This window comes from Notechis scutatus, chromosome 4 (assembly GCF_049901735.1).
Source record: "Notechis scutatus isolate UNSWTSFEM ecotype Mainland chromosome 4, rNotScu1.2, whole genome shotgun sequence".
In the NCBI taxonomy this organism is placed as follows: Eukaryota; Metazoa; Chordata; class Lepidosauria; order Squamata; family Elapidae; genus Notechis; species Notechis scutatus.
In genome coordinates, this window is record NC_142012.1 from 30,390,266 (window position 1) to 30,415,891 (window position 25,626).

General features: G+C 34.6%; 1 protein-coding gene across 2 annotated transcripts in view; it reads left to right on the forward strand.

Moving 5' to 3' along the window:
• FREM3 (FRAS1 related extracellular matrix 3) overlaps positions 1–25,626 on the forward strand; it is a 60,748-nt gene that overhangs the window by 31,829 nt on the left and 3,293 nt on the right. The window contains exons 6-21 of one of the 2 annotated variants that reach the window (XM_026668626.2): positions 3,139–3,390; positions 7,825–7,974; positions 8,683–8,892; positions 10,724–10,921; positions 11,858–12,022; positions 13,341–13,523; positions 13,715–13,845; positions 14,722–14,880; positions 15,551–15,854; positions 17,848–17,979; positions 18,725–19,056; positions 21,464–21,656; positions 22,096–22,200; positions 22,568–22,695; positions 23,437–23,571; positions 24,771–24,897. In XM_026668626.2, coding sequence (XP_026524411.2) covers positions 3,139–3,390; positions 7,825–7,974; positions 8,683–8,892; positions 10,724–10,921; positions 11,858–12,022; positions 13,341–13,523; positions 13,715–13,845; positions 14,722–14,880; positions 15,551–15,854; positions 17,848–17,979; positions 18,725–19,056; positions 21,464–21,656; positions 22,096–22,200; positions 22,568–22,695; positions 23,437–23,571; positions 24,771–24,897 — 2,904 coding nt within the window. Of the gene's footprint in view, positions 1–3,138; positions 3,391–7,824; positions 7,975–8,682; positions 8,893–10,723; positions 10,922–11,857; positions 12,023–13,340; positions 13,524–13,714; positions 13,846–14,721; positions 14,881–15,550; positions 15,855–17,847; positions 17,980–18,724; positions 19,057–21,463; positions 21,657–22,095; positions 22,201–22,567; positions 22,696–23,436; positions 23,572–24,770; positions 24,898–25,626 lie in introns of those variants that run through there. The other variant, XM_087963083.1, reaches the window with a different exon arrangement.

The window sequence follows — 25,626 nt, forward strand, 5'->3', positions numbered from 1 at the left end:
CAAAGTATGATGTAAACTCTTAGTATCTTTGTATTTTAGCCAATGTAATCTAAATTCTGTTTTAATTGAAAAGACAACCCACTGCTTCAAACAAATTCCTTCCTTTGTATATTTGCCCTTTTTCGAGATAACAGTTCTTTACATTCCTATCATTTCTTGCCAAACTTTGTGCACTCCCCAAATACAGCATACAAATTTTTCCCCCACATCTGATCAGAGAGTAGGCATAGTTGAGCTAGCAATATCTGCTTTTTCAATTAATTATAGGGAAAAGATAAAGGCAAAGTAATTACAATGTGCTTATTGTGCGCTTTTATTTATTTTTTTCTTAAAAGTCGTTTTTGGAAGACTTATTGCTCTCTTGCACAAATAATCCATTGTATAGGTCATATTAGATTAATTCTCATAAGGAAATAAATCTGTGGTTTGTGTTAGCTACTTTGATTGTTCCAATGCCTGAATAATCCTGCATGATTTCCTTTTCTTCCAAACATTTAGGGTATAATGAAGCTTGGTTTAGAATACTTATTTATAATTATAGTTATTTATAGTTATCTTTACAAAGAATACTTAATATGTGGAACACTAAATATGAGGCTTAAAAGTCCAAACTAGTAGAACAGCCCAGACCACCTGGACCAAACAGAATTTGGTGGTGAATAAATTGTAGTATATTTTTAAATTTAATATACTTGTAAACTTTTACAAGTTAATATACAGGCTTAGTTTGAAAGTATCATTTTCTAAATGAAAGAAGAAAGTAAAAATTGATAAATAGTATACCTCGAAATATTCAACTGTACATCACAGCTTTTATTGATTTATTTGCATGTATGAATGGCGCTTTACTTCTTGAAAGAAATGTCTTATAGAATTCAAGGAATATAAACTGTTCCATTGGTTGATATATGCAATCTCTCTTTGTGCTGATTAAACAATACAGATTTCTAATGAAATAACTACAACTACTACACTGAAGATCTGGTTCTGCCAGAGGGCCTGGGGAACCCAGAGTGGGATGGAGCCCATTAAATGGCTCATGTGATCTGCTGTCGTCGGAGTGGGGAGTGACTTTTATTATATTAATTTATTTGATTCTTTTTTATTAGTTTTATTGTTTTAAATGAGGTTTTATATTCTGTAAGCCACCTTGAGTCGCCATGTGCAAATCAATTCAATAAAATGTTGAACCTCACACTATAAGAAGGTTAGATTGAAATATTCTGCTTTTACTCTTAATGTAGCTGCAGTTTATTATTACTACTATGAACTTGAAATGCTCATTATGGTTAGTTTCAATTTTAGCTAGTATAAATAGATTAGAATGGCAATATTGTTTGTTCACTTGAATCTTTGTTCATGTCCTACAGGAATCCTTTAATACAGTCTATGGCATACACCCGTTGATTTAATGGACTTATCGTAAAAAGGGCTGTCACTAGAGGGAAATGTCCATTAAATGTCAAATTAAGGTTATACAAGCATAAGATGAGATTTTACGCATGCATAAAATATAAAACAGATGTTACTGTTTAAAAATTCTGTTACAAACTCTATTATATCTGACTTAGTGAAATTGATACGCAAATGCTGTAATATAGAAACATTTTAAATAAATACCTTTTAAAAAGTCATAAACAAAGCCTGTGTGTGGAAAATGGTCCTGATGAAATAAGTTGTTAATAAAATATAATATGTAATTATTTTGTTAGCCTCCTAGACAGTAATCACAACCATATGAGCTAATTCTACTTTATTGTAAGGCTACCGTGACAAAATCTTGCAAGTCTGAAAATACATTCCTCCTTTCCCACCTCCTGTGCAGACTGGGAAATTAGGAACAGTCTTTCCTGAGCTCTTGCTCCATCCATTATCCAGGAGCTGGCTAGGCTATCTCTTATTTGACAGCTCCATTAGCAACATCTCCTAGTCTCCCAAGGTCTTTCTCACACATCACATATTTAAACATGGATATAATTAACTTAGCGAAAACTTCCTAATTATAATTGTTCCTCATATGAAATGGGGAAGAAAAAGTGAAATACTTCTAATACTTTACAGATCCACTGATTTGTAATTTTTAAAGCAATTTTTGTAATAAACTGAATTTTGTAATAAGAAAATGGTTGATAAAGGAGAAATTGTTACTTTTATTTATATGAAAGCATTTTTAATATATACAATATATCTCATATATGTATGTATGTATGTATGTATGTATGTATGTATGTATATATGTATATGTATGTATGTATATATATTTACTAATCTGTATTGTCTTAATGATAGTGTGCTAAACATTACTTAATTACCCAATTAATTGTGAGATAAACTTTAATTAGATCTGCACATTTGCTATTGTCTCTGTTAATCTTAAGATATTAAGTCGTATTATAATCAGTGACAAAGAGAAAGAAATCATTTTAGAGGCTATTAATATTTTATGCAATGTTAGAATTATTATTTTTAATAGTGGGCTTTATTACATTTTGCTGCATTCACAGTGTTTTTAATTAAGTGGTATGTGTATGTGTTAATATCATATACTGCTAAAACTTGCCATTACCTTTAACTGGAAAAACAGTACATCATAGGGCAACAGCTTTTGAACCAAGGTGTACCTCAAATAGACTAACTTACAGAATGCCAGGATCCATTACTCCTCAGGAAATAATATTTGGGCTAGTTGTGGCTGCTTTAATACCACAACTATCAATAACACTACTACATCACTTAGTCACATGCTTCTCATTTTTGGTATTGCCTGACAATTTCCTGACCAATCTTACAGTCCCTCATTGTCTCCTCCTCTGAGCTGCCACCATTTACCTACTGCTGGGAAAGGAATTGGAGGGAGGAAGCAAGGAAGGAAGCAAGGAAGGCTTCTAATGCCCACTGCCATGGTCATTGTATTCTTCTGTTTAGGCAAGAAGAAAAAGTTATGTCATATGCTGCTTTCTGCTATCTGTAATCTGTATTACATATGTACATTGTATGCTACATGCTGTAGTTATATGACTAAATATAACAAAGTTACAAATGCAAATATTATAAATATAATGTATATTGCACATACACAAAAAGAAATATTGAAAATATAATATATATTGACTGTCATTTATTTTCTTTTTATTTAAGGGACTGCCACTGGCACAATTCCTTCTATGGTCTTGTCATATTCTGACTACATATCTCGTCCTGATGACCATACCAGTCTAATTCGCTTTCATAAGGATGAGACGGAGAAAATATGCCGGGTCATAATTATTGATGATTCACTTCATGAGGAAGATGAAATTTTTAATGTCACTTTAAGTATGCCATTGGGTGGAAAAATTGGAGTTGAATTTCCCAGTACTAAAGTCATCATTTTAGCTGATACAAATGATCGTGAGTAAAAATAATAACAATAGACATTTTTGCAAAGTTTATAATATTCAGTGCATTTATTCAAGTTTTGGTCCCTGAATACTTACTCTTTTACTTCATGAGGTCTTGAACACATTAGTCACTTCTTGTATTTATCTACACAGTCATTATCTCTCTATCTCTATCATCGCTATCTGTTATCATGTCTCTCTATGTATCTTTTTATTTATATATCTTTTATTTCTATCTATCTATCTATCTATCTATCTATCTATCTATCTATCTCAATCTCAATCTTCTCCCTCTTTCTTTCTTTCTTTCTATCATCTATCCATACATACGTACATCTTAGATTACAGAATCATGATTTCAATCATGTCATGGCTTAATTGGTATATATTATTTGTTATATGTGGACATTTTGTTGCACTTTTACATGTGATGGGTTATTTAGATGGGTTTTTAGTTTTTGGATATTTAGTTTCTGCTTGGGACCTAATATTATTTTTTTATTCATTGCTTTCAGCTTTTGGTTTCCATTGAAAAAATCTGTTTCTTGGAAAGTTAAACATTTGAGACAGAACGAACTCTCAAATTGTTACTTAAAATTGTTATTTGTTTAGTAATAAATACAATGAGGCTGTCTGATCTAACAATACATGATTTATTATTTTTACATGTTTATGATATGCTGGCTCCATTCTTTCTAGAAATGCAAGAATTCATGTCAGAATTTGGGAGTTAGTGGGAAAGGAAAGCATGAATGAGTTTCTTTAGTGGAGGATGGTAAGGCTGGGAAAAAGAGACCCCAAGAAAGTGGACTGGGTCATGCCATAATAGCTTCTTTATTAAACAGAACAAGTATAAAGTGCATTTCACTTTTCACTTGCATGGCATCCCTTTTACTTTGGCCTGTTCTTGCTAACAAGAAAGGAGGATAAAGAGAGACTTAAGCAATTGTAAAAATCAGAGAGCTATTTTCTTTCCCAGATTTTAAAGGCCAGAAGAGGAGAATACTTCCTGGGAAAAAAAAACCTCCATTTGGCAACAAAAGATGAACCCACTTCCATGCTGTGTAGTTGTCTCAAGACTAATGGCATTAATGGGGCCAACAATCAGAGTTCCCAGTGTGTTTCTTATCTCAACTTGATTTGGCGTCAGGAAATCTGCCTGTCTCAGTGCTCACAGAAACTGTATTTCATTTTTAAGTAAAGTAGTTCAGTAGTTTAATCCAGCATCTATTTTGTAATCTGGTAAAAGAATCAGATTTTGATTCTATTTGATACAATGTCAATACAACATGTTTTATACAAATTAAGTTGTTTTGCATTGTGAAAATTGTATATCTTTCATGTTAAATAATTCATACAGAACTGATACGAAGGTTTAGTTTTAAGAATTTTGGAAGGTAATCGGTGGTTTGTTTGCTTTGTACAGTATCATGACAGCTGGTGACCTATAAGACCAGCAAACTGCTCATGTTTCCTATTTTAAAAAAGCTGCATAATCAAGTACTCAAGACCCAAAAAATCTAGTCCTTTGATCTTCATATTCCACCTAAGGCTGAACAATATGGGTTTTGTTACTGGCCCTTGATCATACCCTAGGAAGCTGTGGGCTCTGTATATTTTCCTGTTATGCAGAAACATGCTGCCTGATCATGTGTAACTCAACAAAGGATCCAGTTATACAATAATGAGCTTTGAAGATGGAGATGCAAACAACTTGTGATTTTACAAGGAAGTGGAAATCTTACCATGGTTTTCTACAGGAATTTTTAAGTGGCAGGGCAGGTAGAACAGGTTTCAGCACTGGCACACATATTTCTCAATTGTGGAGGGACCACTGGGGGATAGCCAGCCTCAGCAAACACTGAGGGCCTCTTTGAGAAACCAGAAATCGCTTTTAAATGAGTAGTTTACACAGAACATTTTACTGCTGTACAAAAGTAAGGAGGCTAGTATTTTTAATAATATTTTTTTTACTTATGAAATGGCTAATAGATAAGGAAATAATGCACAATTAGATGTTGAGATTACAGCCACCCCAGACTTTGGGAGGGGTGAATGAAAATCTTAAACATCAATGGTGACAGGAACCATAATTTAAGATATAATAAACAGTTAATGTTTTGCTTTGTCTTTAATTTGCAATTACATTATCTGGTTTAAATTATATGCTTTTCAAAAAGCTTTCCTTAGCTTCCCTTTGTGATTAAAGCTCATGAGTTAATGTAGATTGTACAAACTGATTACTAATATGAGGAAATGTGGGTTTATAATTCCACCTTTGAGGAACACCTGGGTTATTTCTAAGCTATTGCCTATACATTTTATTAACAATTCATGAAATAGGCACTGATCAATATCTCTGCATTTTTAGAAGACATAATTACACACCTTTGCAAAGCTGGAGATATACAAGTACTTCCTTCCATTTTATCCCTTACAATAAATTGTAAGGGTATTATCCTTTACAAGTTTTATTTGGCATTAGCTTTGTTTTGTGTTGTTGTTATTAATATCCAATCTACAAAAAGATCTTTACTATCCACAGTACACTGTACCTTTCAATTTCACAGGTTAAAGTTTCAGATGCATTTTCACAGTTATACTACTATATAAAATGGGGTTAGGTTACCATTGGCAAAATAATCTGAGAATGAATTCAAAGCCTGATTTATATCCCACATATTTACATCATTATACTTTTTGAAAATTGATCTTTTGCAGAGAGCTATGTATATGAAAAAATATGTAATATAAATATTACATATGTTCAGATTAAGGAGGATAGTTTGAAGTAGAGAGGAGAGAACCATTAACAAAAAGATCACAAGGGAAAGATAGATTAAGTCTGGGACATACAGAAAATTTGTATAAATGTCTCAGTCTAACCATAACCACAACCCTGCAAGGTAGACAAGACTAAGAAACCATATAGTTCAGTACTATTTTTACTGACAGTCCTTACTAGCAACCGCAAATGGGACAGGCAGCTCTGTCACTAAGCACTATGGCTGCTAAGCAGAAAAATGATATGGTCACGAAGGCCTACAACATAACTTCTCATTTTGTTGTTAAGCAAGACATCATCTCACTTGACAATTCGTGGTTTTACTTCTGAATCAGCATTAAATCTGCTTTAGTAAGCCAGTTAGGAAGCATGAATACCAATCATAACTGGGATGCTGCAGATATAAGGATTGGTTGCAAAGCTAGGTTGTTGGTTTTTTTAGGTAACTTTCAATTGTCGCTAAATAAGGCTATAAGCAAGGACTATCTGTATTATAACAAAATATTGCAAGTCTGAATATGCTTCTCACACCCTCAATTTATCTTCATGTGAATTAGGAGGGGTTTGCCTGAGTCATTTTCTCATAAAATTTATTGGAGATTACCTACCATTGCGTTGATAGCAGTTATTCTTCTTCAAGGCAATTCTTTTCACCCTTTGCCAGATAGTTGTGCCTAATTCTTGTGGAAATAAGGAGGAGGGGAGTATCAAGAGATTTTCAGGATTATGGTCAATGTAAATGAAAGTCTATTAAAGCTATAAGAACATGAATGTTACATATGTTAATGCATGTTCTCCATGATTTTCTCTTATCTTGACTCAGCAAGAAGAACTAGGAAATATTGGGGACATTAAAAATAGCAATAGTGTTTAGACTTAGATACCGCTTTACAGTGCTTTACAGCCCTCTCTAAGTGGTTTACAGCAGGGGTCCCCAACCACCGGGCCGCGGACCGGTACCGGGCCGCGGAACAACTCCCTACCGGCCGCGGCTTGCTGGCGCCGCCATCTTTTTCATGAAAAAGTGCTTCCGGTGAGCTTTTCTGGGTAGAAAGCTCACCGGAAGCACGTTTCATCAAAAGATGGCGGCGCTAGCGCTCGTGAGCTTTTCCGGTAGAAAGCCATTTCTACCCGGAAAAGCTCATCGGAAGCGTTGGCGCCGCCATCTTTTTGATGAAAACGTGCTTCCGTGAGGTCACCGGAAGCACTTTTTCATCAAAAAGATGGCGGTGCCCAGCTGATGCCGTACCGGGCCGGCGTCAAAAAGGTTGGGGATCACTGGTTTACAGGGTCAGCATACTGCCCCCAACAATCTGGGTCCTCATTTTACCCACCTTGAAAGGATGGAAGGCTGAGTCAACCTTGAACCTTGTGAGATTCGAACTGCCAAATTGCAGGCAACCGGCAGTCAGCAGAAGTAGCCTGCAACACTGCACTCTTAACCACTGTGCCACCATGGCTCAAAAATAAAACCAAAATATTGATAGATCCTCTATTTTCTGTTAGCTGAAAATTGTTAACATTTTCACGTCTCCAAAACTATTTATCCTTGTTTTCCTTTTTCTTAATTGCCCAGATGACTTAAATACAAGAAGAATGATCTTTGATTATTTTTTTTATGATTATCATTTTCTTTTCTATCTTTGTTTTATGTCCTAGAACCTGCTTTTTATTTTGGTGACACTGAATATTATGTTGCGGAGAGTGCTGGTTATGTAGAAGTGCGTGTTTGGAGAACTGGAACAGACTTATCTAAAGCTGCCACTGTCACAGTTCGTTCCAGGAAAACTGAACCAGTATCTGCAGAAGGTGAATTGTTTCATCTGTATTACTAATATATCTGTTCAATAATCTCTCACCAAACGTTTTGTCCTGTGTTGATAACATTTCTTATATATTTTAGTTATATATTGTTCATAAACTAACAGATATATAGAAAAGTACCACATAAGCAAAATCCCAGCAGCCCCAATGTTGAATGAATTTGTTGTTCCAATATTCTGTAATTCATTCCATGAGATTGTTTGAATAGTGCACAATAGAAAGATTCCCTCTTATTTTGTTGTCACAGTCACATTCTGGGATCACCAAGTTGTTTAATTAAACTATATGCTGTAGCACTATCCTCAAAGAAAAAAATACATTTCAAACTTGAGGAAATTAAATTAAATTTCCTGTGCTTTGCTCATTCCAATTCCTGTATGTCAGTTAAGTTTAGAAATTTCCTGGCATAATCTCAAAGTAAAGATGAAAATAAGATAAGGCCAGTGATGGTTTTCCTGTGACAAAAAGTGTTTTAATTTGTCCAAATTGTAGTACTCAGATTTTTATTATTGTAGCCTTTTAATTGTTCTCCTTTTGACATTCTAGAACAGTTCTCTAAAAGTAATGGAAAGTTTAATTGTCTTATGTTTAGGTGTCCAAAATACATGAAAAAAGCATTTTAAAATGTATATAAACTGCTGTCTGAATCATATGAACATTACTGCACACATAATTAAATTTTGTCTCTTGTAGCTGGAGTTGATTATGTTGGCATAAGCCAAAACATGGATTTTGCTCCTGGTGTAAACATGCAGACTTTTCGTGCAACTATTTTGGATGATCTAGGACAGCCGGTTCTTGAAGGCCCAGAAAAGTTTGAACTTGTTCTCCAGATGCCAGTGAATGCAGTGCTTGGAGAGCCAAGCAAAGCTACTATCATCATAAATGATACCATCACTGATTGTAAGCATTGCAGATTGTTTTCCATAAATTGATACAAAATATTTTCTGGTAAAACTGGAAGATAACATGCATAGGTGCATGCAAGACAGTGCTAAAACTGAATTTGGAAAATAGAACATGTATATTTTTTAAAAAAATGGAAATTATAGCTAGGAATTCTGAATTTTAAGGAAAGCATTCCTTCCTTCCTATCTAGCTACCAAGATAGTATTAGGATACAAACTATACTAGAGTTCATTATAAATCTGGTGAACTCTCCAAAGCTATGCTTTACTTCCAGAAAGGATGGAATGCCTAATGCAAAACTTATAAGTCTAGATTTTGGCTTTTCTTTTTTTTAATGATGTTAATTAGTGGAATAATTTTATCATTATTTTCCTTCACTTTAAATAATTTTGAAGGCATTTTCAACTTTGCCTTCTAACAACATCCTTTGAGTAGAATAGAAAATGGCACTGTTAACTATCAACAGATTAACAGATAATCAGAGTTGGAAGGGAATTTATAGGTCATCTAGTCCACCACCACCTATCTAGCTACAAGCAGGAGACCCTACTCCATTTCTGACAAATGGCAGTCCAATCTCTTCTTGGAAGCCTAATCTTAAAGCTTTCATTGTCAACTATTCAAGCATGAAGAAAGTAGCCTTCCTGCCAATTAAATACAAAATTAGAACAAACTAGCTTACTGATAATGTGCTATACAGCTGTCTCCAATCTGATGTCTAAAAACTTAAACTTAATCCCATCACCTTTAGCAAGCAGAACTAATATCAACTGATGATTTGGAAGTTCAATACACCTGAAGGAAAGAAGCTGGAGAATGCTGGTCTAACAAAATAAACTCTTAAGAAATCAAAATTTAACTATAGGTAGTGCTTGGCTTTTGATCACAACTAACTCCAAAATTTTGTTGCTCAGCAAGAGAGTTCTTAATAGCAATAGCACTTAGATTTATATATGTCTTTATAGTGCTTTACAGCCCTCTCTAAGCGATTTACAGAGTCAGCATATTGCCCCCAACAATTAAGGCCATTTTATGACCTTTCTGGCCACAGTTGTAAAGTGTAGCAGGTGTTAAGTTAGCAACATGGTTGTTAAGTGAATCTGGCTTTCCCATTGACTTTGCTTGTCAGAAGGTTGCAAAAGGCGATCACATGACCCTGGGATTCTGCAACCATCATAAGTAAGAGTCAGTTGCCAAGTGTCTGAATTTTGATCACATGACCATGGAATGCTGCAATGGTCGTAAGTGTGGAAACAGACACTTTTTTCAGCATCATTCTAACCCCTAAACAATCAGAAAATGAACTGTTGGAACTTGAGGACTCTATATTTTTATGGCTTTTGTTTAAATGCTTTATACAAAATAATTCCATCAACTCGTTCAGACATCATATTATACAGTGGTTTTTTTTTAACCTGTCAATTGATAAATCGTAATCTATAAATAAAATAGGTAGAACCTATGCCATAGGTATTTGTCATGATGTATAAATATAACTATTGATTAGGTTATCAACTATATCAAAAACACAAGAATATAATCTTGGCTGACGCATTAAAATAAAAGGTATACCTATGTAGTGAGTAAAGAGAAGTATATATTCAGATAAGTGAGTCACCTTTACAAATTTCCCCAATTGCTTTGATATAACAAATTCTTAACTGAGAAGCCCTGAGTATAAATTTGACAGTTCTGCTAATTACGTATACATCAGTACAGTATGAATATACAGAGTGACCTTAAATGAGGTGGACATTACAATGTAATGTAAATAGAATAATAGAATAATAGAATGTAAATAGAATAATTCATATTTCTTTTGCAGTACCCAAAGTTCAATTTAAGGAATCTCTTTACATTGTGAATGAAAAAGATGGTCAGGTGGAAGCTATAATCTCACGAAGTGGAGATGTTAATCATAAGTCTACTGTCCGCTGCTACACTCGCCAAGGCTCTGCCCAGGTCATGATGGACTATGAGGAGAGACCAAACACAGATGACTCAATAATAACATTCCTACCAGGTAAGATGTCCTTTAAAAAAAAAAAAGTTTACCAGCAAGCAACTTGTTGCAATGAAAACAGATATGGCCATACTCTAAAGTTTAGGCACCATGTAGTCATTCCAAACCCTATTAATCATTTTTCTAATGTGTGTATGTGTATTGGGGTATTTCATTCAGGTATTTAGTGCTATATAAACACACAAATTGGAAATGAAAGTTGAGTGAATGTAAAGCTAGAAACCTCAGTTCTCGTGTTACTGCATTGTTCATTCATTTAGCTTCCATTATGATTTTTGATTTTTTTTCTATTATAATTAAGCCTTTCATTAATCAATGGTTATAGAAACTACACTATAAAAGATTTGTGGACACCAAGTATTTTTTAAACTCTTTGTCTGAACAGAGAACATGTAACAATTGCCTGATCAAGCAGATTTTATTGAGGATGTTTTTTGTTTTCCTGTTTTTATTATTGTTGTTGTTTAAATTTAGCATGTTTATTCCTATGAAGTTTAGAGGGGAAAAGTTGGGATATAAGCTTTGTTATGGTTGTTTTGGATAAAAAATACCTTGCATTGGAGGGCTGGCTAGCATTTAGGGGAACTGAAGCTCGAAACAAATCAGTTTCTCAAGATTTATTTCCAATATTCAGTGATTACATAATATGTAATAACGTTAGTGCCTTTATCTCTTTAATATCGATTGTGAAGTTAAATGGTAAGATTCTTCAGTTGGCAGATCTTGACTGAACTGGCTAGTCTTGCAAACTAAACAATTGGATTTGGCCAGTATCTGGCTCAGGAGCGCCAGGAAATTCCAGGGAAGATTGAGAAACCACATTGGAATATGTTAATGAAAAACTGGTTTCATAGTAAAACAAACAAACCTAAATGGACACATCCATTAAGTCACCAAGAGTCAACATATATTATTCTGGCTTTTTGCTTTCTAAAGGAGAGATAGAGAAATCCTGTTTTGTGGTTTTGGAAGATGATGCTATCTATGAAGAGGAGGAAGAGTTCAGACTGGTGCTTGGAACTCCCAAAAGTACCTCTTCATTTGGTGCTTCCATTGGGGAGCCAAAAGAAGTGCTGGTGAAGATTAAGGATGAAGAAGACAGTAGGTTGATGAGCTGTTTGCTATTCTTTCAATTAAAGGACCTTTAGATTATTACTTCAAGGGATTTCAAACTGGACAGCTATTAGGATTCATTTATATATTGCTAATCTCTGCATTCAAGGACAGTGCTTCTAAAATATAAATTACATCCCTGAAAAGTCAAATGGTCAATAACTTTTTATTAGATAATAGTAAATTGGCTGGTTTCCTTCAAAATTACCCTAAACCACATCCTCTAATAAAATAAATAGTTTAAAATAAAATACCTTTTGTTTTATTATCTTTTTCTGGATGAGTATTATATTTTCATGTGTATCAGATAAAACATTAAATTGGAGTTTTCCAGAAATTAAATACAATTAAAAGTATATTAAAAGTACTTAAAGCATTAATCACATGTAATCAATAGTTTCTCTTTTGTCACCTTAAAAATTATAATACAATGACATGTTTTGAACAATTTCTGAAGGTAACATTATGAAATATGGGGTACAAGTTGTACACCTCTGTTTCAAAATGTAAAAATGTTTAGCCCCTCTTCCCGTACTGAATAAAATAAAGTAGTAAATGAAAAGACTGGAATGGAGAGAGAACTATGGCTCAATATAAATTGGTCACGTTAACAAATAATGTATCCCTGATAGGAGGTTTTCTATTATAGCCTCTGCTTCTATCAAAACCAACTTTCAATTGTTTAATAGCTTATTAGGAAATCCTTCTTAATGCTTACTTAAAATCTTTTTTTTCATGTGTACTCTCTGGTATAGACTTTCCCTGTGTAGTTACAGAAAACAAACTGCTTAATGTTATGAATAATTAGTTCTAATGTTACCTCTGATGTGCCACTGGACAGTCTAAGAAAGAGAGTTACATGGTGTTTCAGAAAATAACTATTCATAATCTAGCTCTGCCATTCAGAGATTTAATTCACACCAGCACAGAGTGATGGGGATCAGTTTTGATTTTTATTCATCCAACTATAGTATTGCCTAATAGAATGTATTGAAATAGAATTAAACCTTGAGTGGAAACAATTGACTTTTCTAGGTGTTTTATAAAGTTTAATCTTACAAAATTCGATATCATCTTCCTTTTATGATTTAAACTGATCAATATATGTTTATAGTGGCATTGTTCTTGCCTTGTCATTAATTAAATTTAGCATAAATCACATTGCTAAATAATAAATTAAGTGAATTAAACAAAATGTTATTTTCTTGGTTAGTACTTCTTTTCTGTCTCTGACTATTATTAAAAGCTATACTGAAGTTTAGCCTTGGTTAAAAGGAGAAGTTGACATTTTCCATTTGTCTTGCAGAACCAATGATTAAATTCTCTGATGTGAAATACAACATTCAAGAACCACGGGAGCCTGGAGAGATGGCAGTATTAAAGATCCCAATCTTGCGACTTGGAGACACTTCCAAAGTTTCTATTGTAAGAATTCATACTAAAGATGGTTCAGCTACTTCTGGAGAAGACTATAATCCAATGTCTGAGGGTAAGATTCTGATCCTAAATTGGACATTGCAGCAAATGTCCAATGCATAAGGTGTTTTTTTAAAAAAAAAAACAGATCTGGAATTAGATATGTTTTTAATGCTACAAAATGTGAATGCAAAACTTTGACTGATGAATATTCATATTTCACAGACATGACCCAAATTGCTCATTTATCATTATTCATTTTAGATATTGAATTTAAAGAAGGAAAAACAGAGCACTTTGTGGAGGTTGAAGTTTTGTATGATGGAGTGAGAGAAATGCGTGAAGCATTTACAGTGCATTTGAAACCTGATGAGAATATGGTGGCTGAAACACAGGTAAATACTCAAGTGGTTTGCCCTGTAGTTTGCATTCAGTTGAGGGTGATTCAGAAATGTCGAAGCATTAACAACCTTGGTTTTTCAGAATCCATGGAAGTCTGCTGTTGGAGACCAAACTGGAAGCAAAACCTTTGCTCAGATCTGCTTCTATTCTTTGGAAAGTTTAGAAGCTTTGACTCCAACCAGGCATTCAGTCTTAAGGAAGATTTAATGCTTTGTCTTGATTAAAAAAATCTCTACCCTTAGATTGACCATAAGACTGACACAAAAAGTGTCGGTGCCTTCCAATAATATCTAAGTGCCTCTCAGTGAAAAGTATGCTTTAATTCTAGATCTGAATCTACATCTTTCTAAAAAAAAATGGATTGATCCATAATGAACAGCTGTCAAGATGAATTGGTCATAGGTTTCTTTTATCAAATAAGGTGGAAAGCAGTTTCCTTGTTGTTTTGATTTTAGAGACATGGAATGGTTCTGTGGATTCCCTTTGTCAAGTTAATAATTTCTTCCTCTAACAAAAAGAAACCTTTAGATTCATTCTTTAGAGTGGATAAGAGTGGCATAAGACAAGTTTTATGACCCTACAGCATAAGCCAGGTATAAGATATTGTGCAAAGGGATAAGTTGATAATTGTTTCATATATTCCAATTCTTAGTTATTATATTTTATTATATTTTATGCTTCAGTGTCAAAATTAATTCATTGTAAGTGGTATGCTCCTTGAAGTTATATCTTCATATTCTTTATTCTCTTATTTCTGGGTAGATTAATTTTAACATTTCATATATTATGTGTAACATAGCTGGTTACAGAAGCATTCTTTCATATCTGCTTTATATTTAGAGACAGAAACTTTTTGTTTTTCCATTCAGATGAATAAAGCCATTATATACATTGAAGAAATGGATAGCATGGCAGATGTGACTTTCCCAGCTGTGCCACAAGTTGTATCACTTCTGTTGTATGATGACACTGCCAAAAGTAAAGTAAATCCCCAGCCTCCCAATGGATATCCTATTGTGTGTGTAACGGTACGAACTATCTATAGTTATACTGTCTTAATTTTTCTACTACTAAAAATTAGGAGGAGAAAAAATATTTGGGATTAATCTTTTAAGCTTCTGGAAAGTTCCATTTTATCAGTTCATAATGGTTATTTACTTGATTTTCAGTATCTAAAAACAAGAAAATTTAATGTTGAGCACATTAGTTATAGCTTTTGTTTCATGTGCCCTCAAAATTTTGCTTATGGAAAAAATCATGTTAATACCAATTTCACAGAAAAGAGCATATGAAGGAATCAGTGTATGCTTAATATTACATTTGCATTCTCCATAGAATTAAAACCTGATCTAAATCTTCTTGCAACTTGCTAGATAATTTACTGATACTTCATTTCTTCCTTTTCCCTGATTTTCTAATAGATATGATATCAATATCTTTTTTCATTCAAGTTTTAATAAATTGAACTCTTTCCGCAGCATTTGGCTTTTACATATAAATGGCAGAATCAGTAATACTTAATTCTCAGATAGGATGGACATAAAATAAGATTTATGAAGTGATAACAAGAATAAGGAATTTGCTAAAAACTCTAGTGAAACAAAAAGAGAGGAAAGTCTTATTTTTCATCTTAATTAAGAATTTTCATGGCAAAGATTTAAACATAACTAAATGTATTGTATGCATCTTGGCATTTAGGCATGCAATCCCAAATACTCAGATTATGACAAGACTGGATCTATTTGTGCTGCTGAAAACATCAATGACACAGTGACCTTGTATCGTTGGCTTGTCAGTGCCCCAAGCGGCATGGATGGTGTGACCAGCCCTATGCGTGAAGTAGATTCCAATACTTTCTTCACTAACACAAAGTCAATTGCTTTAGACTCCATCTATTTCCAAGCTGGCTCCAGGGTTCAGTGTGCAGCACGCGCTGTCAAGGCCAATGGAGATGTGGGCTTAGAACTGTTGAGTCCCATCCATATAATAAATAGACAAGAAGGTAAGTTTAATAAACCATTAAGTGATTCTGAACACTTTTATTCAGATAGAACATTCTTTCCGATAAATGTTTTTTTTTAGTAATGAGAAAGATGGAACAATTAGAAGTGCAATTATTAAGTTAGTAGCAACGGGAGTTAGATATGACATTCAACATTTGCACTTCAATATATTTATAGTAGGAAGTGTAATTTTATTTTATTTTAAATAATAATTTGAAATATCTTTAAAAACCTGTGTAACTTAGCCAAGTGAAAAATAGAGACGGTAGCTTTATGACTAGAGTGGTTCCTCTGCAAATATGTCATTTGAAAACAAGCTTATAACATTTTGGTTTCCATACATGTAAAGAAAGCATAAAGTTGACTTGCAAGGATGTTGCTCTAAGTGTGCATGTAATCTGATACTTCCTACAATTTGCCTGTGAGGGAAACAATTGTGAAAGGATTTCCAAATCTATGTCACTTTCACCTATTTGTGATATGTGTGTTGTGGATGTGAGCTGCCTGCTATTGAGGAAATGTATCATGCCTTGAATTGGAAAATTGAGGATAAAACTATGCCATTTTTAAATTTTAGAGAACATTAGTTCTGTCTGAGTTTGTACTCTATATATATGCAGTATAATACTGTATATAATACAGTATATATAGTATATACTACCGGTACGTACACACACACAAACACACACACATGTGTACACACACACACACATGAGCTTCAGTGACTATGTTAGTAACTGAATGACACTTGGGCAAAGCATTTAGACTTATAGAATTCCATATTAGGCATTTATCAGCATTTTGTCATGCCCCTCTCGGAGTCTGAATCTGAGGATTCAGGGAGGAAGATGAACAGCTGACAGGGAGTGGGAGTGTGGCTTCATTGGCTGTGGAGGAAACTGGGGAAGGGCAAAATCTGGCTGGGCAGAGCAGGGGAGAGGTAGAACAAGGGAGACGGAGGAAGACCCAGGCCCACCTCCTCTTCATCCTAGGGCACACAGGGAGGAACGGACAAAAGAGCAACATGGGTTGCGTGGGGAGGAAAGGGCCCTGATTCCCTTCATTAACCACACCTGGGAAGAGAGTTTAAAAGAGATGCATGCTGAGTGAGGCTTCTGCTGGGAACAAACATGAGTTTATCTTGTATTGACTTTGGTTATCTGCGTTCCTGGCATCCTCCCAACCGTGTTGAATTATTGCTGTTCCTCCTCCTGCCCTGCAGAACTAATTATCTATCTCATCTTGCCTTGATTGGACTTAATAGTTACAGTTTTTGTTGACCACGTTTTGGACTTGATTCTCTGCAGCCAAAGGCTATTCCTGGGGAGTTTTTCTCCAGCCAGAAGGTAACCAGGACATTGGGGGCAAAGTAATAAAGTAGGTTAGTAATAAACTAATAAAGGAACTCCTACTGATTATGTGACTGTTGCCTTTGTGCCATGCCCTGGGTCATCACACATTTACTATTAAAGCATGAGCATAAATAAAATTATATTAAGTTAATACAGGTACTCCTCGATTGACAACATTTCATTTAGTGATGGTTTGAAGCTACAGGTTCACTTTAAAAAGTGACATGACCATTTTTCACAATTAAAGCTTCCTGTGGTCATGTGATCAAAATTCAGGCACTTGGCAAATGGCTCATATTTATGACAATTGCTGTATCCCAGGCTCATGTGATCAGCTTTTGTGACTTTCTGATGAGCAAAGTCAATTGGGAAGCCAGATTCACTTTACAACCATATTACTGACTTAACAACTACAATGATTCACAACAACTATGGCAATAAAGGTTGTAAAATGGGGTGAAATTCACTTACCAACTGCCTTGCTTATGAATGGAAATTTTTGGCTCAATTGTGGTCATAAGACAAAGGCTTCCTGTGCTTATTTTTCATAATTGTGTAAGTTTCCCACATTAATCACATTAATTAGAGGTATGGCTTGATTTAAATTGATAAATCAATGAATGGCGCTGTTTTCCCCTAGGTCTGTGCCAACCACGTATTCTGGGTACAGTTGGAGCAGAGCCTTTCTCAGCCAAAATTCATTATATGGGTCCTGATGATCCAGACTATCCAAACCTGATCAGGTTTTCAGTTACCATGCCTCATATAGATGGTAAGTACCAGACATACGTGCCACTAGAACCAGAACAGCTGAAATGTTGCTGCACCAATTGTCATCAGAAGGAGATTTTTGAAACGATGATTCAAAGACAACTTTTAATGTTTATCCTCTTCTTTGTTCATGCTTAAAGTGCTTAACAAAGAAAGAATGTTGTATTTATTCTTAAATACGAAAGAGAAAATCTATTAGATTTAGTGCTGAATTGAAGAAGGCTTGGAATAAGCAGGAGTGGTTTTGGGAGTAGGACCATGAACACAATTTAGAAACAATTCATAGACTTTAAAATTCTTTATTTTTTATTCTAGATAATGTTTCACCAAATGCTTAGATTTGAGGATTCATGCAATATATGCGTATACAGTACCTTGCAGTACATATACACAAACACAGACTTGTATGTGCATGTTATATTAAAAAAAAACAGCAATATGAAGTCTCACAACCATACATTGGAATACTACAGTAAAAATGACAATAAAGGTTATTTTATATGGGAAATAACTAATACTTCAGTGTACTTTAGTTCCATAAAACATTATATTTCACCTACAAAAGATTTAGATGGCAACTAAGTACATACATTTTTCTTAACCCTGCTTTGAAATTTGAATTACTGTTATAAAACTTATCTGAATCTTACATATGCTCTGAATGTAATATTGTTAATGTAATGTAATCACCCAGGTACTTTTATTATTAGTGCATAAAATATCTAATAGGCAATTTCTGATTTCAGGAATGTTGCCAGTAATCTCAACCAGACCTTTGTCCAATTTTGAGTTGACATTGAGTCCGGATGGCACTCGTGTAGGCAATCACAAATGCTCCAATCTCTTGGATTATAATGAAATTGAAACAAAACATGGCTTCATCACAGATGATATCAAGAATCCAGAAGTGATTGGAGAAACTTCACCCTATCAATACAGCAGTAGCATACGGTCAGCTAAGACTTTACGTTTCTACCGTAATCTCAATCTGGAGGCCTGCCTGTGGGAATTTATTAGTTATTATGATATGTCAGAACTGGTAACTGGCTGTAGCGGCTCCATTGGGACAGATGGTCAGGTAGGTTCCATTGAAAAAAAGCAAATCTATTAATGAAAGGATTTTGCTCAGTTGCATGCACTGCAAGTCATAGTATGAAAATCCAGAACAGATTCCTTCATTTAAACCAATAATATACAGAATCAGAATATACAGTGTTACCTCAGTACTCAACTGCTTCAAAACTCATTGAATTTGGTACTCAGTGCAATTTGACATGAAAATGTTGTACTGATACTTGTCTTTTGTTTGATACTCGACTCGCTGCAATAGGAAGAGGGGGACACCTGTGGAGAACAGACAGGAAGTCAGCCATACCAAGAAGGTCACTGCAAAAGGAAGTGGGGACAGCCTCAAAAGGCAGACAGGAAGTTGGCCATGCTGGGAAGGCCACTGTCATAAGAAAAGGGACAAACAGGAAATTCTTCCAAGCCAAAACAAAGGGTCGTGTGATAAATCACATAGTTTTGTTTGGTACTCATCATTTTTAGTACTCGTTGCATCTCTCAGAACCAATTAATGAGTAATAAGGTTCCATTATATATTCTGATCCAATCTTGTCTACAGCAAAGCTTTCATATCACCTTTTTCCTAACCTCTTTGAGGGAAATTCCTATCCGTTACTTGGAGTTTTGCTGCTATTCAGGAAAGAAGATTTGTGGCAGATGGATCAATAATGTAGCTGAACTCAGAAGTTTATTACTGTTTGTTGAAGACCCATTATTTTCTGATTCACATATGAATAAAGTAATAAAGTTGCAGAATCTAGGCATTGTGTAAAACAAAGCCAAGGAACAATTTTGTGCTTAATGCCCATAATAGTTCAATTCAATTAGAAAATCAAACTAGATGGCAATAAAAAGCTTTGCTGATAGTGTATTAAAAAGGATGCTCTTACGAGCAAAGTAATTATTTGGAGTTTCAAACAAATTGTTATTTTTTAAGTGATATAATGAATATTGAATGAATACATAATGTATAATCAAAACAGAATGACTATAAAAAGGAGAAATGTGTCTGTGTAGCTAAGATTGAAGGAAAATTTGGCAGACAGCTTAATGTCTAACAAGAGTATAACAGTCTGAAAATAAAATTATAGAGACCAGACCTCCTAAGCGCCATTAATTTAAAAACTATGGAACTTCCATACATAGGCAAAGAAAAAAACTGCAATCGTACTCATGATTCTTTTATATGCTAACTCCCAAAGACTGAACATGATCCTAATATACTTGGTGTGAACATAAGTCAAATGATTGCATGAGTGTCCTGACAAAGATAGTACAGGCATTAATTTTTGTGATTCATGAATTAGGGCAACTTAAAAGGTAGCCAAATAAGATCTTATATATTTCAGAATGTGCCTGATGAGGCAATAGTGTACTAATATGCACCAAATGGACAAGCCATATAAAGGAGGAAAAAACCTGGTTTAGTTTATTCATGGTGGCAGAACTCATTTGAGCTTAAAACCTGATAATATCAATGTATTACTAATGGATAACATCCAACTTAATGAGAGGAAATAACATTGCCTCTTGCTTTAAAATCAGCAGTGTTTTTCCAAATGTCTGGGTAGAGCTAATTGAAGGAAGGACAAAATTCAGTGATGGTAAAAAGTAGAGGACTATGCTCAAACTACAATTAATTTTATTTTTAAAAAATCTGACTTGCATGTCATATTCTAATCAGAGTTATATTATTATAAACCATTGCTGATGGGTGGTTACATTCCGTTTTGCTTTGAGGTTTAAAAATATTCTCAACTGCTTGAAATCCTGAAGATAATTTTGAGTGTTAGGTGCCAGTTTTTGTTTTAATCCAGAGTGTTAGTAAATAATGCAGGCTTTGATTAGCTCACTTCTTATTCTTCATCTGATTTGCTATCAGTTGTAAAAGCAGGAAAGGAAATTGGTGATAATGATGCTTATCTTTAATGATCAGAAACTATACTTTTGAATATGAGCAAGTTTACTTTTGAAAAGTTGGACTGCAATGCACCGGAGGTAAGAGATGAATGTGAGATTCTTAGTATCAATTTAATCCCATAATAGGGCCTTGATTGTAATCTTAGATTGCCACACACCCTGGGATGACTGTCAAGTTGATTTTAGAGTGGGATTTGTTCTTTGCCAGGGTTGCATTTCAGAAGCCAGGAAGAGGGTTGCCTGCTTAGGTTTTGGCCTACATTTCATTCTCTCACACTTCACCATAAGTTGTAAATTAATTTTTAAAGCATTAAAGTAGATTTCTAAGTACAACAAGAAATGCTTGTTCTGGAGCCAACACATATCAGAAAATAAATAAACAAGGGACCAAAAGGAAGTTATGATGATGAGATTTTATACTGTGTTCAGAAGAGCTGTGATTTTAACTGCTGAAGATTCTGTATGAACATAGGGTGATTTAATGCTGTGCTATTTTTCAGGTGTTGAATCTGGTTCAATCATATGTCACTCTTCGAGTGCCCCTCTATGTGTCTTATGTCTTCCATTCACCTGCAGCAGTTGGGGGCTGGCAACATTTTGACCTGCAATCTGAGTTGAGGCTCACCTTTGTGTATGATACTGCAATTCTATGGAAAGATGGCATTGGAAGTCCACCAGAAGCAGAACTGCAAGGTAAATTATAAATATTTCCTTTTTTTTTTTCTTGCCCAGAACCTTGTTACCTTACGAGATTAGTCTGGAGAACTGGCTACTACAGGATGTGAAAAATCAGCCTCTTAGACACAATTAGCCATTCGTGGCTATATGGAACTTCACCAAAAAAGAATATCTGGTTTCTAGGCTAGATTGTGGTAAACAACTTTATCCAGCCATTTGCACAGTGACAGCTTGCTTCAAAGCCAAGCTTATTTTTTAAAACAAAATTTGAATGATTTATGTTACTCTATTTCCATGTGTATTGCTTTATTTTATCATAGCAATGATTTCGGCTCCTTAATCGACACAATGCTGACTAAGTCTTGTGGTACTTGCAATCCAACACATTTGAATGATACTAAACAACTAGTCTTTTTATGAATATTTCTAAAATAATATGGCTGCTTACATCTAGGGTCTCTTTACCCAACCAGTATGCAAATCAATGATGAAGGGCGATTGGTGGTCCATTTCAGGACTGAAATTCGATTCAGGGGGCAGTTCATAATATCCCACCCAGGTAAGGCCAGCATTTTGTATGTTTTCTGAGTATCTTTTCTGAGCCAAAAACCTCTTTGTGGGTCTATGACAACAGACTTTGGGATTTAATAAACAGTAAGGAACTTATGGCTCGAACTGGATTTTATCATCTATTCATGAAAAGCTTTGGATTCCCTAATGAGAAGAGAAGAGCACATTTTTGCCAATTTCCTTCTGTCTTCAAAACACACAGCAAGGATTTGCTGATTCTACACTACCCACTGGTGCTAGTCCATCTCCTTGTATCCTGATTTTCCTAAATTGGAATAGGAAAGATAGTTCCATTCCCCAGTGTGTTGGATAACATCTATGAACTTCACCATAAAACAGGTATTTCACTTTTGCAGGCACTTCTCTGGCTTCTATGGTGATGTCATCTGACCATCCTGGCCTTACATTCACATTGAACCTTTCTCAAAGTGAGCAAACTTTCAATCAGCCAATGCAGCAATGGAAGTTTCTTTCCGATTTTGCTGTGAGTACTAACATTAGTATTTTGTGGAAGTTTATATTGTTTTTTAAAAAGGGCCAATATTAAACTTCTTTATGTTTAATGCTGTCTGTGATGCAAGTCTGTGATGCTGAGATATAGATTAGCTTCATACTAACCTAATTTTTAAAATAATGTTTAGTGTGCTGTAAATAATCACAGGTAAATGAACTTGTAATGTACAGCTTGAAAATAGACTTTGGATGGCTTAGGAGCAAATATTTTTACATGCATATGCAGTAAGAATGCAAGTCAGTTTTGTGTCTTTCAGTATCACTGAAATACTGTACCTATTAAGCTCAATATACACATCTTTGCTGTAGTGTTATTTATGCAGTATGTTATATTAGGTTAAGGTTTGTCAGAAAAGAAGAGCATGAAGTGGCTTATGATTGTTTTTCATACTTACGACCATTGCAGCATCCCCATAGTCAGGTGCTTGGCAAGTGGTTCGTCTTTATGACGGTTGGAGTGTCCTGGGGTCACTCCAGATCAGCTTTAGCGGCCTTCTGACAAGCAAAGTCAATGGGGAATCTGGGTTCACTAACAACCATGTTACTAGCTTAACAAATGCTTAACAAAATCACTTAACAATGGTGGCAAGAAAAGTTGTAAAATGGAGCAAACTCACTTAACAAATGTTTCATTTGGCAACATAAATTTTGGGCTCAATTGTGGTTGTAACTCAAGGACTACCTGTATTTTAGTTTCTGTGTCTTTTTCCAGGTACGTGACTATTCTGGCACTTACACTGTGAAACTTCTCCCCTGTGTTGCCACACCCAGCCAAGAATACACCCAGCCTGTCATCTGCAGCCCACGGGAGCCAATCACTTTTGAACTAGATATCAGGTTCCAGCAGGTGAAGTATTTCATGACTTTAATGTTCTCAACTAATAAAGCGTTTTGATACATTTCTCTGAAATATCACTTGATAATTACATTGGCTTAATTGCAGTATTAGGGCCAAACATCTGAATTAGTTTTACATGTTTGTTGTTATAAAGTGACTTAGAAAGCTGGGCACTAAATATTTAAAATTCTAACAACACATTTTCACTTTTGCACTATCTCCAAATCAAAATCTAGTCATTTTTTTTTTTGTTTTTCTCAACCTGAGGTAGCATTAGAGCTAAACTTTTAGAATTCTGACAATTAGAATTGCAACATATCTGAAAAGTGTCAGATTTGAGAACTGTGGCCTAGAGGTTATATTGCCTTTAAGGTAGAGATTATAGCACTAAACACTGAGTATACCTATAAATGTCTCTGATTTAGAATTGACAGTCGAAAATAACAGCCATATATTAAACTCTTTCCTCGCTTCTAGTAACATTTAGTCATATAAATGTTATCTCACAGTTGCATCTCTCTAGAATATCATGCAATCTTTTCTGTATAATAGATTATAATGGATTCTGCCTTATAATGGATTATTAGAAGCCACCTTAGTGCAGGAGAATTATCTTATAACAACCTTCTATAACGATGCTATATCAGTTGTTTTAAGACTATGCTTTCCAATAAATGAATTGTAGGTCCAGCCGATCTGGATGCCATTATGTTGGATAAAATTGCATTACAGGAATTGTTTTCAGCAGAATTGAATATTGCCAGACATAAGTTGGGTTTGGGCTTTTTTGACTGGAGCATCTACTTATGATTGCTGTTTCTTTCTATGAAAAAACAATATTTCTTTATTCATTCAGCCAATCAAGTTGGATACTGCCTGATTCCAACCTGCTCTACGATATTTCCTTTAGGTTGTTTGATCAAATCAGCCTATATTTACAAATTTTATTCTTGAAGAAGGCTGTGAGAAGGAATTCAAGGTTGCACATTTATGTAGAACAATGGCACTATACACAGCACCTAGTTCTTGAAGCAATTATTTATGAACACAAATCATGGACCACACTCTCCTCTTTAGCTTTACTCTCTTGAACTCTCTTGAGTATTTCTAATAATCTTGAGAATAAACCGCAATTAAATTATTGCTAGATTTTTGCTAGAGAGAGACTATTGAAATTACTTCCCTAAATAGTTTTTTTCTTTATGCAGGTCAGTGACCCAGTAGCAGCTGAATTTAATCTCAATACTCAAATGTTTCTGCTATCCAAGAAGGATCTGTGGCTGTCTGATGGCTCTCTGGGATTTGGGGAAGAAACTGACGTCTCATTCACAGAGGGTAAAGTCTCCTTTAACATAATAGCCAAGTAGACTAATGAACCATTCTAGCCACACTTGTCAAATCTCTTTTGTTAATTTACATGGGATAATGCTCTGAGGAATCCTGTCCTCTTATATTACAATATTTGTTATTGAGAAAGAAGGAGATTTTTGTCCACTTGTACTATGAATTAAAAAGCATATTTACCGTAAAATTACAGTGGTATAGATGAACAATCATCTTTCTATGAAATGGTTCTTTCAGAAAATTAAAACGCACTGTATAATGTGACTGCAAAAATGTTTTCCTTAGGAAGCAGAATTCCTGTTTTTAGCTCAAATTGTAACTGGGATGACCAAAAGGTATATTAAATCACTAGTGTAACATCATATAAATAATCTTTAATTGTGTCCTGAATAAAGGCTGACCCCTAGTGAAGAAAAATAGAATTGCAGGGATTTTCAGTAGAGCAAGTAAAATGCTGAACTAAGCATCTAAGAGCAATATTAAGCATTTATCTTAATAGCTCAAGGGCAGTATTTATATAGAATTATGAAATTATGAAATAATACTAGCCAACCATTTTGTGTGTGTGTGTAAAAGAAATCTAGTTTATCCAGAATGTCATGCCTTTTCTTCTCTAAGTGCAGTGCAGTGTGCGGTGATGCATGGAAAATAATTTCCTATTCCGGCTTCCTGGCCCTAGCATATCTTCTTAAAGCGATAGCATGCTGGGTTGATGTTATG